Consider the following 16,555-nt stretch of genomic DNA (forward strand, 5'->3'; position numbering starts at 1 on the left):
AAGAATGATAGCAATTAGCTACCAAATAGAACATGGTCTTTTAAGTGGAGCAGAATTAATTGTAAATCAGCATATACACAGAAAAAAAAAAAAATCACTACTGCTTAAATGAAGGATAAACAGAGAAAATTAGAATTAAATAGCAGGCTAGTGTTCATCTATCAGTTTAAGTCAAGAGCAGTTTACAAGTCAGGAAAGCACAACAGACATAGATAACACTCCTCTCTGACATCACTCCTATTCCGTCAGCCACGAGGCACAGAGAAGCCAAGAGCCTTCCCTCAGTGATACCAGGAACACCCAGAGGTTTAACTTAGCCATAGCTTCAAACTGTCTTGATAAACTTTTAAGGTTAAAAAGAATCTAAAGTAATGGGAATGTAGCCTCATTTTTCAATATTTAGGATAACTTATATGGAGTTATTAATGCAGAAGGAAAAAAGTAAACAAATAAATCTCACAGATAAATTTGTTATAAGACAGAAAATGAGCAAACGAACTCATCGACTGGCTGAAAAAAATAAACTTTTGAGGAAATTTAAAAAACTGTCTTTATTAATTCATTCTCATATCTTCCTCAAATTCAGTCGACTGGTACCTACCACATCCAAAATTCTATTGTCTTCTTTCATTTGTCCCTCTCCTCTACTCACATATTTTCCAGTTCTACCAGCACTGTCCAGTCTTAGGGCCCCACTACCTGATGTCTGTACTGCTAATAGGAGCTTCTTTCGTGCTACTGTCTCCATATCACGGCCTAGTCTTAATCCTGTAATAGACTGTATTTACCTCTACTTCCCTTTGTGAACCTTACACTTCCATAAGATCTTCCTCCTGTAGTTCCTATTCCAACCACATAAACATACACTAATATTTAGTGATATCTATGCCCACTAAATCTTTGCTTATTCAAGTCACATATGTCCTTCAAAGACTCAAACTGTCCTTAGTGATTTCGCCAAACACTCTATGTTGCTTTCTGTCAACTCTGTAATAGTACAGTATTTATATTGTATATTGTCTTTTCTTAGTTATAGGTACATCTCTCAGGGCTAAAAAGATCTTTAAAAAGAATCCAGCCTAATGCTACATCTTCAGCAAGTGCTTATCCAGACTATCCTTGGATACTTCCACTAATTTTAATTGTACTACCTCTTGGAGTAGCTCATTCTTAAGTTTTAACAGTCCTACAAATACAAAGTTCTTCCTTATAATCAGTCTTATATCTCTCACCATATAGCTTCAAACCATTAGTAATTACTGTACTTTAGTCTCTTTATAGAACAAATTAAATACCTCTTATATATTTCCAATTTTCTAGGATTTAAAGAAATGTATCCAATCTCTCACAATCTCAAGATATATTTATAATACGTTCCTTTAACCATTCTGACATCACTTCAGCTTTACTTGCTGTCCTACTATTATATACTGCCTTTTGTTATTCTAATATTTCAGATATGTGTCAGCCACAATTAAGAACAATCTGAAACGTCAGAATTTTCACCAAGCCCAGACAGTGGGACAATTTTTAATATATCTTATTCCTTTTTTTTTTTATGGTATCTAATCACATACTACATGTTTAAACAATTTGGCTTTGAAATATTTCTCTCAAATTAGTTTTCAATGACCTGACCACATAAAAACTACATGTTTCTAGGCCTAGCTTAATTTTGTCCAAGAATTTTCCTCCATTATAATAAATGCAAAATTATAAGATTTTTCTCAAAAAGAAACTATGAAAGATAGTAAAATCTCTCATGGAAATTAAATATACTGCAAACATCCAGGCATTTCACAGAGCAGTATAAACAGGCACAGGAAAACTAACATAACAGCACTATAAAGAGCTTTGTGAGCAATGAGAATTTGAAATAGTATAGTGATATACCTCACTAGTTAAAATTTTTATATGTTCAAATTAACTCATTTTTTTAAAAGCATGCTTCTGATTGCCACTGTTCCATGGCAGTGCTCACATGGAATACAGGAGCAAGGCCATATTTGCCTGGATAGATAAAAGACTGTGTGGCCAGAAGGTTCAGACCAACCATTTTCATTGACTCTAGCCTGATAACAGTTGCTACTGTAAGAGGTCAGCCTTTCTCTGGTTATTTTTTAGAGCTATTTGCATCACCTTTACTAATTTTATTCTGTAATTATTACTCCCAATCCACCGCTTAAATTATCTATTGCTTCATAAAGAATGACATTTCCTTTGGCTGAGAAACTAGCCATATCACACTACATTAGCAGTGACAAACCTCACCAAGGGCAAAGCGATGGCTGACTTTCCTGTTTTGGCAGGCCCACTTCAGGTGGCACAGTGCCAGAATCTCTGGAGATTACTGACAGACTGATCCAGTTGCCACAGCTTTGATGGCACTCTGCATAGGATTACCAGTCACACATTAAGCAGCCTCATTTCAATTCACCAAAACAAATGGTGCCACCAAATCTACCCACACAATTCCCTACTTTCAATAACTCCACAGTCGAATTTCTCTGTCTAATCCAATGATCCATGCCCATGAAGCTCTGTAATGATAGATGGAGTCATTAGCACTTTAGTTTCTACACTGAACCCGAAGCCAAAGCATATGGTCTGACAGATGTTCCAGCAACAGGCTCTATTTGATTTGCCATGTAGGTGTCCACTTATACTGGACTTTCATGAAAAAATACTAATTTATAAGTTATAGTTCAACCTCTGTTTCAACTCTTTCACACCCTAAGAAGTTATAATAACAGAACATTCAGAACATACTTTATTTTATATTTCACCTTAGACTAAAACTGAAAAATTACCTTTGAACCTGATCAAATCACATCAAAAAAGGACAAGATGGACAAAAATATAGTTAATATTTGTAGGCTATTGCCATCTATGGCTTGATTAGTACCGCCAGTAACCAAAATATTTGATAAAATGTTTTATACACTCACTTTTTTCCTCATTCATGGTTTATTGAGGTAAACTGTTTATACAGTGAATTAGACATGTGTTAACTTCTGACAAATCTATATACACCCATAAACCCATAGACCTAACGCCCCAACAAAGATTTAGACATTTAATTACCTCAGAAAGTTACCCCTTGCCCACTTCTAGATGATCCTGACCCCTCAGAGGCAAATACTGTTCTGATTTCTATTACCGTAGCTTAGTTTTATCTCTTCTGGAACTTAACATAAATTGAATCATATAACATGCAATCTTTTACATCTGTCCTTATGAAAACATATGGTGTTGAGATAATCCATACTGGTACATGTGTCAGTAGTTCATTCTTTATTATTTCTGAGTAGTATTTTATCGCTTGAATGAACCACAAATTGTTTATCTATACTTCCCTGTTAGTGAACATTTGAGATCTTTACAAGTATTGCTTAATATGAATAAAACTGTTATAAACATTCTTGTTCAAGTCTTTTTGTGAGTATGTGCCTTTATTTCTCTTGGATAGGTAGATATTAGGAGTTGGAACTGCTGTGTCATATGTTAGTTGTTGGCTTATATATTCACTTTTTCCTGCCATTACTATGAGTTCATATGAGTAAGAGTTGGAATAAAAAAAAGACATGACTAAAATTTTTACCCTACAATATTGTATAAACTAATTTCTCATTTTTCTGTGAAAATATGATCTGACGCTTCTCAGGAATATAACAAAATGTTTTTTATTATTTTACTCAGGAACATAACCAGTATGAATTATACATTAAAATTTAATTTGTCATCTTAATTTCCATAACCTTTGTTTTACCCTAAACCTCAAGTTATGATCCACAAATTCTCTACCCCTGGGGGTTCCTTAGGAACATAAAATGGTTTAGTTCTGAAACTTGTTGTAAGAATTGAAAAACATCTGTTTATGTGCGAAAAAAAAAAATTGCAAATGGTAATTTGACAAAAACATTCTACTTATACTTAATTATATGATATTTCATTGAGCTTTATTATAGAAAAGGAATTTGCAAAGTCTTTAAGACTGACTGAAGGCTTTACTCTAAATCCTTATCTCATATGAACAAATTTCATAACACTTTTTAAAACGATGTTCCAGAAAATCTCATAATTTCACCCAAACCTCCTAATTTCACATTTCTATCTTATTGGCTCTCAACGGACTTCTAAAAAAATTCATCCATGTTTCTATATGCACCTGCAGTTCACTCAGCATATACAAGGAGGTTAATTTGGTTATATTTTTGTCATTGTTTTCTAAATGTCTAGAATGAAAGACCTTCTTCTAGGACTCTATAATTATATAATCTGAGATTTTATAGAAAAGAACACTCCGTGAAAATAAATCCAGAACCACTACAATAGGCTTCATGACTTATCCTACATTAGCTCAGGTATCTCATTCATTGCTTTTTTTGTGATTTTTTTAAATTAACCTAACTTATATGTCATTTTAAATAATAAAAATGATTGAAATATAAATTGTAAGCTAAAGACAATTAATAATCGAGGTTTTATTTTCCACATGTATTTCCATACCTAAATTATTATAAATATCAAATAGTATCAGGCATTTTGGTCAGTATCTTTCATAGAAGATGTAGTATATTATTTTTCCTTTAAAACAGAAAATTGACTACTTTTCTAGTGTATAACTTCATTCCATATTTAGAAAGAATTTTACCATATGAAGCACAATACTGCATAATGTAAGTGATCTGGACAACATAAATAGTTGATGGACATTTTTTATTATACCTGACCATGGAAGGTACAATGGCTACTCCATTATTTTATTGCTTCTTTGGTAGAATGCAGTGACCTTTCATTGAGCTGTTTGGAGTACATTCATCCTCATTACTGTCAGCAGATATTTCACACAATTGTTTTCACAATAATACTTAATTTAATGGACTTTTTCTCACCCAACAAAACTAATAACATAATTTCACTGAAGAAAAGGTAATCAAGTTAATGTTTCAGACCATCAAAAATACTATAAAGAACTAGTTTAGTATCTTTAGCTGAGAGAGATTTTAGTCTCTATCTAACATTTCTCTTTATAGATAATAAAATAGAGGCCTAGAATGGTTCACTGAATTCTCTAAGCTCACACAATTAACTGAGTTACCAAGGTTAAAGTGTTAGAATTAAGGTTAGAATTAAGAAGTTGACCTCGTGATTTCTGGGAAGTTCTATGCCAAGCAAAAATGACTTGACATATATATTTGTATGGGTTGACTTATAGATTTATTGTGGGATCAAGATTCTTCCTACTTTATTATGTTTCAACTACTTTTAATAAAAGATGGATAAGTTTTTTAAGTCATTAGCTGGTTGACTCATTTTACACATGTATAATAACTAGTCTTATTCATTTGAAAACATACCTAAATCAAATAATTGATATTTTTCAGTATTTATTAAGCATGAAGAAGAATATTTAAGAGCATAAGTTAAGGTAACCTAAGTAATATTTCTGAAAAATGCAGAAAAGCTTTTTAATGAATAAGGTGAATATGCAAACTGCTGAGGAATTGAGCAATCTCAATGTCAAAACAGAAGAGAAATACGCAAAAACACCTTGGTGAGGAGAAAAGAAGAAAGCAGACTCGGAGTCTCACAGAATATTTTTATGTCATCTTTGTTTGAAAATGGCAGAATGAAATCTTTAAGAAACTATAATGAAATGAGTCAATCTACAAAAGTAAAAAGCAAAAATGAGCAGTATTTTGACTGCAACCCACTCAGACCTGCATGGCTAGAAAGTCTTTGTTGCCAGAAGGCAGCTGGTGTCTGAGGATACAAAACCCTTTTTATTTCAATGTCACATTAAACCCTGGGGCATAAAACTAGGGGCAGACTGCAGAGCCTCTAGTTCTCCAAGGCAAGACTACCTGGATCACAACTAAAGTCAAATGCCAACTAATGTTCCCACTTAAATAAAAAATAATTAGCAAAATAATTAGAAAATATGTCTAAAAGTATTTTTAAAACTATTATTTAGGCTGAGAGAGAAAAAGTATGACTCTGATTTAATACGTAGCTGATAAAACAAGTTGTACATTATACAAATTGCTCTCCAGGAAGAATTATCTTATATTTCAATATCTGTAGGGGAAATTAGAATAGTCAGAAAGAAGGAGGGGCTTCATTTCATTTTCACATATTCAGTATGATATCCTGATACCTGAAAATCAAACAAACTATAAAAGTACTAATAATTAGATTTATATGCAGTGCATTTGTTATCCAATTATATTGTGGGAATTGGATAAAATAACTCACTTTTTAAAATCTAATATAATATTAGGCATTATACTAGGTATGATTTTAATAATCATTTGTTATAATTATTACCCAAACCACCTGCAAACTAATGATTATCCTCAACACTAATTTCACCTCTCTAAAGATACAGTAAAATAAATCCTGATACCTATGTTCAAGAAACTAACATAATCTTACAATAATTTTTCTTTTTGGTCTCTACTGGCATTTGCAGGAATTTAAATTATAATTAATTAAATCCCTTTCCTCATTCTGATGCAAATAGAAACAAAATAATAATAATAATTAATAATAATAACAACAACAACAGCAGCAAATGTGCTCAGAGGATGATAAATGTGCTCTCAATTCCTTTCCTGTCCCCACTGCCCCTGGATTGACTGACAGTCTCTGAAAACATGACACATTCCCGAGTGTATTAATTTATAATTAATTAAATCCCTTTCCTCATTCTGATGCAAATAGAAACAAAATAATAATAATAATTAATAATAATAACAACAACAACAGCAGCAAATGTGCTCAGAGGATGATAAATGTGCTCTCAATTCCTTTCCTGTCCCCACTGCCCCTGGATTGACTGACAGTCTCTGAAAACATGACACATTCCCGAGTGTATTAATTTCCTGTTGGGTACTTATATACAAAGCAAATGTCATGTCTTGACTTCAGATCTGTGATTGACTTATATATGAAAATTCTGAAAAAAAAATTTAATTGGTTCCCTTCTAATTCACATTTCTAGACATACTCCCAAGTTTCTTAAAATACTTTTAAAAAATTTATCATAGTATGACAGTTCTTACTTAAGTACTATAATCTCATAAATTGAGTTTTTAAAATATTAAATGAGGAGAGTTTTATTTAATTCCTATATTAAATGGATGTAGAAAACTTGTTTTTAGTTCGAATGTGACATTAGAGAATTAGATTTCATTAGAAACTAATCCTCACACTTATTAACTATACACTGTTATATTTTTATTCATATTTCAATGAATATAGAAATTCTAAAATGAATCTGCAGCCAATTAAATCAAACCTACATAAGACTGACTCTCTCTCTCTCTCTTCCTCCCTCCCCCCTGCCCAACATACACACACAGAGAAAAGAATGAGACTATAAACAGTACATTTGTATTTTTTTTTTCAATTAAGTGTGCCCTTTAGCTCAGCTGCCAATGTGTGCTTACCTGCAGCCACAGCTTGTTATGCACAGCATCTCTCCCCGTAGCAATACACTGAAATGTAGCATTCTGCCCTGCATTGACCTCTACGTCCCCCAGACGGAGGAAATGAGGAGATTTATCTGTGAAGGCAGGAAAAAAAATTATTGTTTTCACATGAAGAAAACATACCATGTTACTTTTTCCCAACAGAATAATGTTGTTAATGCTTTTTTACCTTTGGCCAAGACTAATATCATATGGAAGAAAATTGAGTTTTCTCTGTGCTGAAAGAAACTATTTTCTCTCTCTCTCACCGTTCTTTTTCTTAGTCACTCTATTATTTATTGCTCCATAATTACCAGAGCACTGTTCTATACAGAGTGAGCACTCAACAATTACTGCTAAAGGACTTCCACAGCATGTAAAACAGTTCCAAGTCAAAGCAAACAGAGATCAAATACCCATAAAACAGAGCATAATGGAAAAATATAATGATATCTAAAATACTGACATATACAAGGCTGTTGAACTATTAAGTTACTCTTTAAGTAGTTAGATTTTTTTTATTTCAATAGCTATAATCCTCTAGTACTTCAAACAAGGGAATATTTTATTTCTCTCAAATACAATATCAGCTAAACTGTTGGTAAATCTACTTCTTATTCCTTTATAGTCCTAAGAAAGTTACCCAAAAGAAATATTAGATCAACAAAAGTGATGACTGCAGTCAAAATATACTATGCATGAGTTAGATGACTGTCAAACTCATGTTCTCTATAATTACCTTTTAAAACTGAAGATTATTCATGTTTTCAACTGAAAGGAAATAGAACAAGAAAAGCTGAGCCTCAGTGAGTAAAAAATTTCATGGAGGCCCATATCACAATGAAACTGCTGTTGTGCTCAATTCATGTATTTAAAATTTTTTTTTATTAATAAAAGCTTTTTCTTAACGATGCTCTTTTAAGAGTGTAACTGGAAACATTGTTTTAATACACTAACAGACTGAAAGAATTTAGTAAACCAACTTGAACATTGACCCTTCTCAGTATATAATATATAATAAATCACTTGACCCTTCTCAGCTACGTCTTTCTACAGTGCATCATGTCAGAAGGCACTTCTGAAAAAGGGGTGCTTTAACTAGAACGTGATCTAGAACAGTGGTTCTCAAATTGTGAATTCCAGACCAGCAATATCGGCATCACCTGGGAACTTATTAGAAATACAAATTCTCAGGTCCCACCCAGACCTACTGAATCAGAACACCATCAGGGATTTGCCATACTCCATAGGTGATTTTATAACCAGATTAGGGTTTTACAACCACTCACCAAGGCTTGACACCTGGCACGATGACCCCGTGCATGCTGTTTATGAAGTGTTAGAAAATTTCTACCGGGAAAATGACTGAACACATCATCTAGAGATCATGGCCCTATAAAATGTTGCTGTGTGGAAATACAGGTAAAATTTGCATTGAAGCCAGCTTTTTACAGCTGGCTATACTGAATCCATGCAATAATTGTCTTTCAGGAAATGTGATATAAACACAAATTTAGCTACACAATCTGAAAACTAACCAATATGCATCTAACAACAAAATTATGTGTTAGTAAACTGAGTTTCTTGTTTTGTTTGCTTCCTCTTGTTTTGTTGTTCAATATGGATTAACTTGATATTTATTATGACATAAAAATATCAGTCCTAAATTCAGAATAAGGTGAACTGATTCATTCTCAACTTTATTCCCACTTTCAATTTAGCAGATCACATAAGTTAGTGAGGTTTCTTTTTATTTTCCTTTTAGTTGAACTCTGATTTGTTCTTCTTTGCTTTCTGAGAAAACTTAGTAAAATCAAAAGATGGAACAAATCCTATCTAGAGTTCAACTTACATTTTTATTTTGTTCTCAGCAATTAAATAACTGAAATAATCTTTTAATATGTGTACAATTAATCACAAGACAAAAAATATTTGATTCGAAAACTCTAGAAATATTTCAGTGTTTTTTTTTTTTTAAACTGAACAGAAGGCTAGGAGTTAGCAACAAAAGAGACAGCAATGACCAAGCGATAAACAATCAACAGTCACTGCCAATATAAGACAAGTGTTGAAAGAACATAGAAAAATACAATTCTTAATCACAACCTACCACAAGGGTAACTCAATACTTGGATGTCATCAATGGCAATATAACCACTTCTCCCTCCTGAGACTTCGGCTTCAAATATTACCTGTCAGGAAGAAATAGAAAACATTTACAACAATCATTTATAAGGAGTTTTCACAGAAAAAGAAGAATAGCTATAAAATTCTCAAGAAAATTTAGTTTGATTTTTTTTCCTATAAGAATTAAAAATTTACCTTATAATGTAATTTCCTGAACCTTGTACAGGTAAACAAAAATTGTTTTTTGAAGAGCAATCAAATTACTGAGGTCAAGTAGCTCTGATTAAATTTTTTAAGTAACTACTACTAAGTGTTGTTAGATTTCCTGAATGGGCAATATCTAGGCAGAATGAAGAGGCAGACACAGAAAATCTCATATCTCTAAATTTTCTCTTATTGATGTTCTCTATTTTTTGTTATGTATTTAACATACACTGAGCACCTACAATATGCCAAGCAGTAAGCTAACCAGGGGAGATAACAAATAATCTAGGCATTGCTCATATGGGCAAATAATTTTCAACAAAAGAGCCAAAACATACAGTGGAAAAAGGAAAGTCTCTTCAATAAATGGTGCTGGGAAAACTGGAAAGCCACCTGCAAAAGAATGAAACTAGACTGTTGTCTATCACCACACGCCAAAATTAACTCAAAATGGATTCAGGTTCTGAATATAAGACTTGAAACAATAAATTACACAGAAGAAAACATAGGAACTAATAAACTCATGGATCTTGGTCTTAAAGAGGATTTTATGAATTTGACCTCAAAGGCAAGGGAAGTAAAAGCAAAAATAAATGAATGAGACTACATCAAACTAAAAAGCTTCTACTCAGCAAAAGAAATTGTCAATAAGATAAAGAGACAACCATCCGAATAGAAAAATATATTTGCAAGCAACATCTCCAATAAGGGCCTAATATCCAAAATATACAAAGAATTCATACGACTCAATAACAACAACAAAAAAAAACAAACGATCCAGTTCAAAAAAATGGGCAGAGGACCTGAACAGACACTTCTCCCTAGAGGACATTCAAATGACCAACAAATATATAAAAGGATGTTCATCATCACTAGCTATTAGGGAAATGCAAATCATAACCACAATGAGATACTACCTCACATCTGTTAGAATAGCTAATCAACAGGACAAGTAATAACAAATGCTGAAGAGGATGTGGAGAAAAAGGAACCCCCATACACTGCTGGTGGGACTGCACATTGGTACAGCCATTGTGGAAAACAGTAGGGAGGTTCCTCAAAAAACTAAGAATTGATCTACCATATGATCCAGCAATCCCCCCCTACTGGGTATTTATCTCAAAGGCTTGAAAACTCATATCCAAAAAGATAGTTGCACATTGATGTTCATAGCAGCATTATTCACAGAGGCCAGGGTATGGAAACAACTAAAGTGTCCTATGATAGATGATTGGATAAAAAAAGCTGTGGTACATATATATAATGGAATATTACTCAGCCATAACAAATGTTCTTTAAAAAACTCTAAAGTTTATAGAAGTAACATAAAAGAAGCCAAATTTTCATCCTTGCAATTTGCACTCATTGCCTTTTTTTCCAAGTTCTTTGTGGTATACATATTAGAGAGAATGTTATACCACTATATTTTGATAAACAAATCTCAGGTTTGTCAAAATATGAGCAATGTCTTTTCACTCAGGTTTATTTTGCAATCATAAATAATTTGACAGTTTAAGGTTAATATCTAATGTTAGTAAATATTATAAAACTGTATAAACAACTTTCATTGGCTTTTACTGTTGAATTGTAAACTTGAAACTTACTGAATTTCATTAACCAATGTTTGTGTGTGTGTGTGTGTGTGTGTGTGTGTGTGTGTATAAAATGAATTATTCAAAGACAGAGGTCACCAGATAGACTAGTGGTATTCCGGGTAAAAGGTACACTATACAACGAACTAGAATACAGCAATGTGTTTGGATAACTAAATAAATGTAATCTGTATGGGTACAATGTGGCTCAAAAAGAAGAGATAACATTAGAGAGGTAGGGATGGAAGACCTTGAATACCATGGGAGTAATGTCAAGAGTATATCTTTTTAATAGTTCCATATCAATAAATATTAAACAAAAGTTTTGATGTTCAAATATAAGTTTGTTATAGAGTTTTGTTGTTACAGTCAATAGCAGGACTTCATATAGCCTTTCTTTTAATAATGTGCCTTTTCAAGAGAAAACAGTTTTAGTATGCCATATTTTAACATTTTATTTGACTATGGGCCCCTTTATTTGTAGAGATATATAGCATATTTTTGGAATATTTTGCAAAACATTTTAGGAAATGTAATGGAAGTTGATGTTTATAGTAGAAAATACAATCAAATTGGTCTATTAGAAAGATATCTAGCTATAAGTTAAAGGATGGCCTAAAAGAAGACTGAAAATAGTCAGGTGATATGCTAATAGCAGTGGAAATAGAGAAATGAAAAGAGGTAAAAGTTAATATTAAGGAAATTGACAAAATAGAATTTACTGACTCAGTTGTAATGAAATTTTCCTTGTGATAAAGGAAAAGGTACAGATTTGAAGGAGAAGATAACTAAATACATTTCAGACACTTCAAATTTGATTTGCCTAGGATAAATGCTTTGGAGATAACTATACCAATATATCTCAAAGAGGAGAATATGACTAAAACAGAAAGCAAGAAGACAGCCGGTAGAAGTAAAGCTAACAAAGTATGACTCAGACACATGGTCAAGGAAAAAGAGAAGTATCCAGAGGTTTCAGGCAGGTCAACACTCCCACCAAAAACATTAGAAAAGGCCAGACGATTATAATAACTGTAATTTTAAAACATAAGATATCTATATAAACGATGGCATCTATATGAACACAAATTTTAGGAGAAGAGTCTCTCCAATGAGATCCTATGATCTCGGCTATGTCTCAATTCCCACGAGAATATTTGTTAATTCTGGGATTAGACTGCAGTTCTAGCTCAGCACAGATTTAGGGTCTCTGATGAGAGAATGTGAAAACAGTGCAGCTTGCTGCAATTGTGTGAAAACAGACTAACCAACTTGAAATTGGGGAGTTGGAATTAAAAAATAAAGGTATAGGCTGTGGTTAAAAAATATAAAATATAGAAGACAAATCAAGAAAAAATTAGAATTAAAAAGTATCAACTGGGGTTAGCCATTAGGAGTTCTCTGGTAACTCTTAAACAACATTATTACAGTGGAGAGGCAGAATCTTCATTGATGGCTGATAATTAACATTCATTGAACACTTATTATATACAAGAGACTGTCCTAAACTAGCATGCACATCCACCCTGGCTCCTGTTGTTTTCTCTCTCCCTCTCCCTCTCTCCATCTCCCTCTCTTCTTCTCCCTCCATCCAACCAAACTCATTTAATCCTCAATATAATCATATGAAGTAGATATTATTTTTATCTTCAATTTAAAGAAAATTTAACAGAACCAATGTCTAACAGCAAACAAGCGGTGTAGCCAGGAATGGACCCAAGTCAACCTGCCTCTAGGTTCTTTTCTTCCATCAACTCCCTACATTGCCTCTAAAGATAAACAAGCAAACACAGTGAGAACATTTCCTTTTAATAGGCTTATATTTTTTTTAAAAAGTCTAAAATGGTAAATTTTAAAAAATTAATATCATCTTAAATAGCATACTAATTAGGTGTTATACTGACTAAATAGCAGTATCATCATCATTACACTCTTCCCATCGTCATACCATAGTTCTATATCCACCCCAAAGCCAATGACAACAGGACACAGTAGGTTAATCTCCCATCCACCCACTACCATCATACACTTGCTCCTGTGTTGCTTCTTTTCTACTACAAGTTTGCCCTTTATGACTATTGATTTCACTGGAATAAGTTGAAAATGAGACGTAGGAGAACAAGGTTTATGAGGGAAGAGGAATGCTTTCATGGTGAAAGGATTACTTATCTATGAATGCAGAAATATATGTTGCATGAGTGTTTGTATATACACATATGATTTAAATTTCATATAAATGTATTTGATATGATAACAATTATCATGTCGGTTCTAAATATTGGAACAAAGGCTTAGCAAGAAATAGAGGAGGGAGTCAGACCTTAAATAATGTATAACTTGAAGCAATTGTGTTAGTCACTTTCTTGAAGGTGAGAAAACTTGTATTTGACTTCTAACTCTCCTGTTTACAAATTCTTGAACAAATCACATAATCTTTTAGAATCAAGTCCCACCTCTATAATGTAAATATCATGCAGCTATCATTATAATATTTTACGAGGGTTAAATAGTACCATACATAAAAGTGCTATATAAACCAAAGGTAAGATTATCAACATTGTTGTTATGTGAGATTTGTATAAGTGTATCTCAAGAAAATATGTTTTATTTGCTTGAATGTAGTTCAAGAAAAGGGAAGGTATACATAGAAAAAGTGAAAAATTCATTTTTGGAAAAAAATAATACATTCTTATAAATAGACCACACATCTGTCTGTATAACTAATCATTATTAGTTATTTCAGTTTTGTTGTAATCAGCATTAATTAAATTATTTTAATTTTTAGGCTTATCTTAGTTTTACTTTTTTGAAATTGTTTAAATTCCTTTGCTCTGAATAGATGATTTTAAGCATGATTACTACACCTCTGAGAAAAAGTTTATTTGTTCATTTAAATTGAGTTTTATTCTGGACAATAAATTTAGGCCTTGGTTTAAAAGAACAGTTCTTTATTAAAGAAAAAAAAAAATGTTTCTCTTTTTTGTGACCTCAATTTCCCTGCTAAGTGTTGTCTTTGCCTCATTAACAAGAGCTAGAAAAAATTTCTAAGATCAGATTCCTTTACTGCTAAGGATCTAATCAGCTTTATCACTTCAACAGAGCCCTCACCTTGTAAGGCTCTTCTGTCCAGTCAGGGGAAACAAATCTCAATAGCTTAATTATGCAAAGCTTGCCTGCGCTAATGCTCAGGTCAGATCAAATGTTTGGTGTCAAGTAGTCAACCAGGGCTTCCCAGAGAAGAGAGAAATGAAAACCATACCAGATATCAATTTTAACCCATCCAGGATGCCAGCCTGGGTAAAGAATAAATGCGCTCTGTTTTTCATGCTGTTTTCACTCCACTCCATTACCTGAAATACTGATGGTGATGATTCTAATCAAATTTTTGCTACTCTAGCAACATTCTTGGATTATTAACTAAATAAATGAAGTAAAGTTAAATTAAAGTGTGTGTGTGTGTGTGTGTGTGTGTGTGCGCGCGCGCGCAGAGGAGGGGTGTGCAAGCCCTAAAGAACAAAGACAACTTTATCCTTTGGTAAACTGAATTAATGCAGAGGAAGTACCTCATATAACGGAAAGCTGAATCCAAAGTCAAGAAGCCTGGGATCTAGTTGTTGGTCTGCTATCACATGTAACCCAAATAATAATTTATTTAACTGTGTCTTTGAAGCTTCATCTGGGCCATACTAGCCTTGCCTATATCACAGGTTTCTTTCGAAGACTGAAAAGTATATGTAAAATTATTATATTATATTTAAAATACCATGTAGACCAAAATATTATGGTATGAGAAAAATTCAAAAAATTTTACACTCCATTTTCTTTCAATATATCATAATATAAAAATGGTGTTGGTTCTGAAGTGTAAGCTCCAAAGTCTGATATATATATAGTCCACATTCTTTAAGTGTATCTTTAACTTATGGAAAAATATATGTAAACTGACTTATGTAACTTTAGTTTATATAAAATAAAAACCTCAGTTTCTTTTCCTGTGAAAACAAATGATCAGTACTCACCTTAGAGCTTAAAGGAAGATTAAATAGCTTAATGCACATGAACCATTTAGCACAGCTCCTGGCACACAGTAAGTGCTCTGTTAAGGGGCACCAATACATCATGAGAATAAAACATTCACAAAGGATACATATACTAAAATTAAATTTCTTCCCATTCTCTCCCTCTCTCATCAAAAACTTAACCCCGTTTCCAATTTAGGGAAAAAAAAAAGAGAAAGAGAAAGAGAAAGAATAAACTGGAATTTTATTCCCACAAACCTACTTAAATTTGTGTTTTTGTGATTTAAATTTTTAAACATTAAGCATTGCTAATGTAAACATCTAAGTAAATTAACACATTTGCCTTCAATGAATAAATGTACACAAATCAAAACCCATTTCCAAATATTCAGGTCCAAATGTAACAGAAAAGATTAAATGAAATCAAATTTTAACATGATAGGTTGATGAACTGGCAAAAAATGGACAGTTTGATGAACTGGTGCTCCTCATGAAGTTGATGGATGATCTCAATAAAATGAATAACGTAGAAGAAAATGAGTTAATGTTATGGTCAGAAAGTGAGATGCTTACATGTAAAGTTAGAACACTTGTGAGATACTACAAGACCTGCTGGACCAGAGCAGCAGGTTAAAATAAGATGGGTGATTTGGGAGATAAAATAAGGAGGATGATTTCCAGAGATGAGGCAAAATAAGGAAGGTGGTTTATCGGGTTAAGGAGGTGAAAGAACTAACGGGACTTTCCACAAATATCCTGAAGTCATCGGGATGGTGCTCGGCCTTAGGAATGGAGAGGGCAACTCTGACACCAGTACTAAGTTTATGACGTACAGAGGAAAATGACTTGGGATCCACTGGAAGGCAATGATGGAGATGATGGCAGTGTTGAAAAGAAAGAAATTCAAAGGGATGGAAGTGTTTCTTCGCCACTGACATGATCCTGAGTAACATGAGAATTAATATCTGCTCTTTTAGAGATTGTTTGGTCAGAAGAGTCTCAGGCTAGAGTCACAAACAGACAATGATTATAGTTATAGTTAATTATATTAATAAATTTTCAAAGTTTATCCCCCTATACTAAAATATAAGTTCTTTGAGGACAGTGACTGGTCTTACTCCACAAAGCATCAATGAAC

General features: G+C 32.9%; 1 protein-coding gene across 9 annotated transcripts in view; it reads right to left on the bottom strand.

The window, feature by feature from the left end:
* The window catches only part of PTPRK (protein tyrosine phosphatase, receptor type K), a 483,452-nt gene that overhangs the window by 214,890 nt on the left and 252,007 nt on the right, over window positions 1-16,555 (bottom strand). For all 9 annotated transcript variants that reach the window (XM_025042408.1, XM_015600081.2, XM_025042412.1 and 6 more), the window contains exons 4-5: window positions 9,586-9,667; window positions 7,455-7,570 (exon numbers count right to left, since the gene is read on the bottom strand). In XM_025042408.1, coding sequence (XP_024898176.1) covers window positions 7,455-7,570; window positions 9,586-9,667 — 198 coding nt within the window. The remainder of the gene's footprint in view (window positions 1-7,454; window positions 7,571-9,585; window positions 9,668-16,555) is intronic.

Source organism: Pteropus alecto, unplaced genomic scaffold (genome assembly GCF_000325575.1).
Source record: "Pteropus alecto unplaced genomic scaffold, ASM32557v1 scaffold79, whole genome shotgun sequence".
NCBI classification, from domain to species: Eukaryota; Metazoa; Chordata; class Mammalia; order Chiroptera; family Pteropodidae; genus Pteropus; species Pteropus alecto.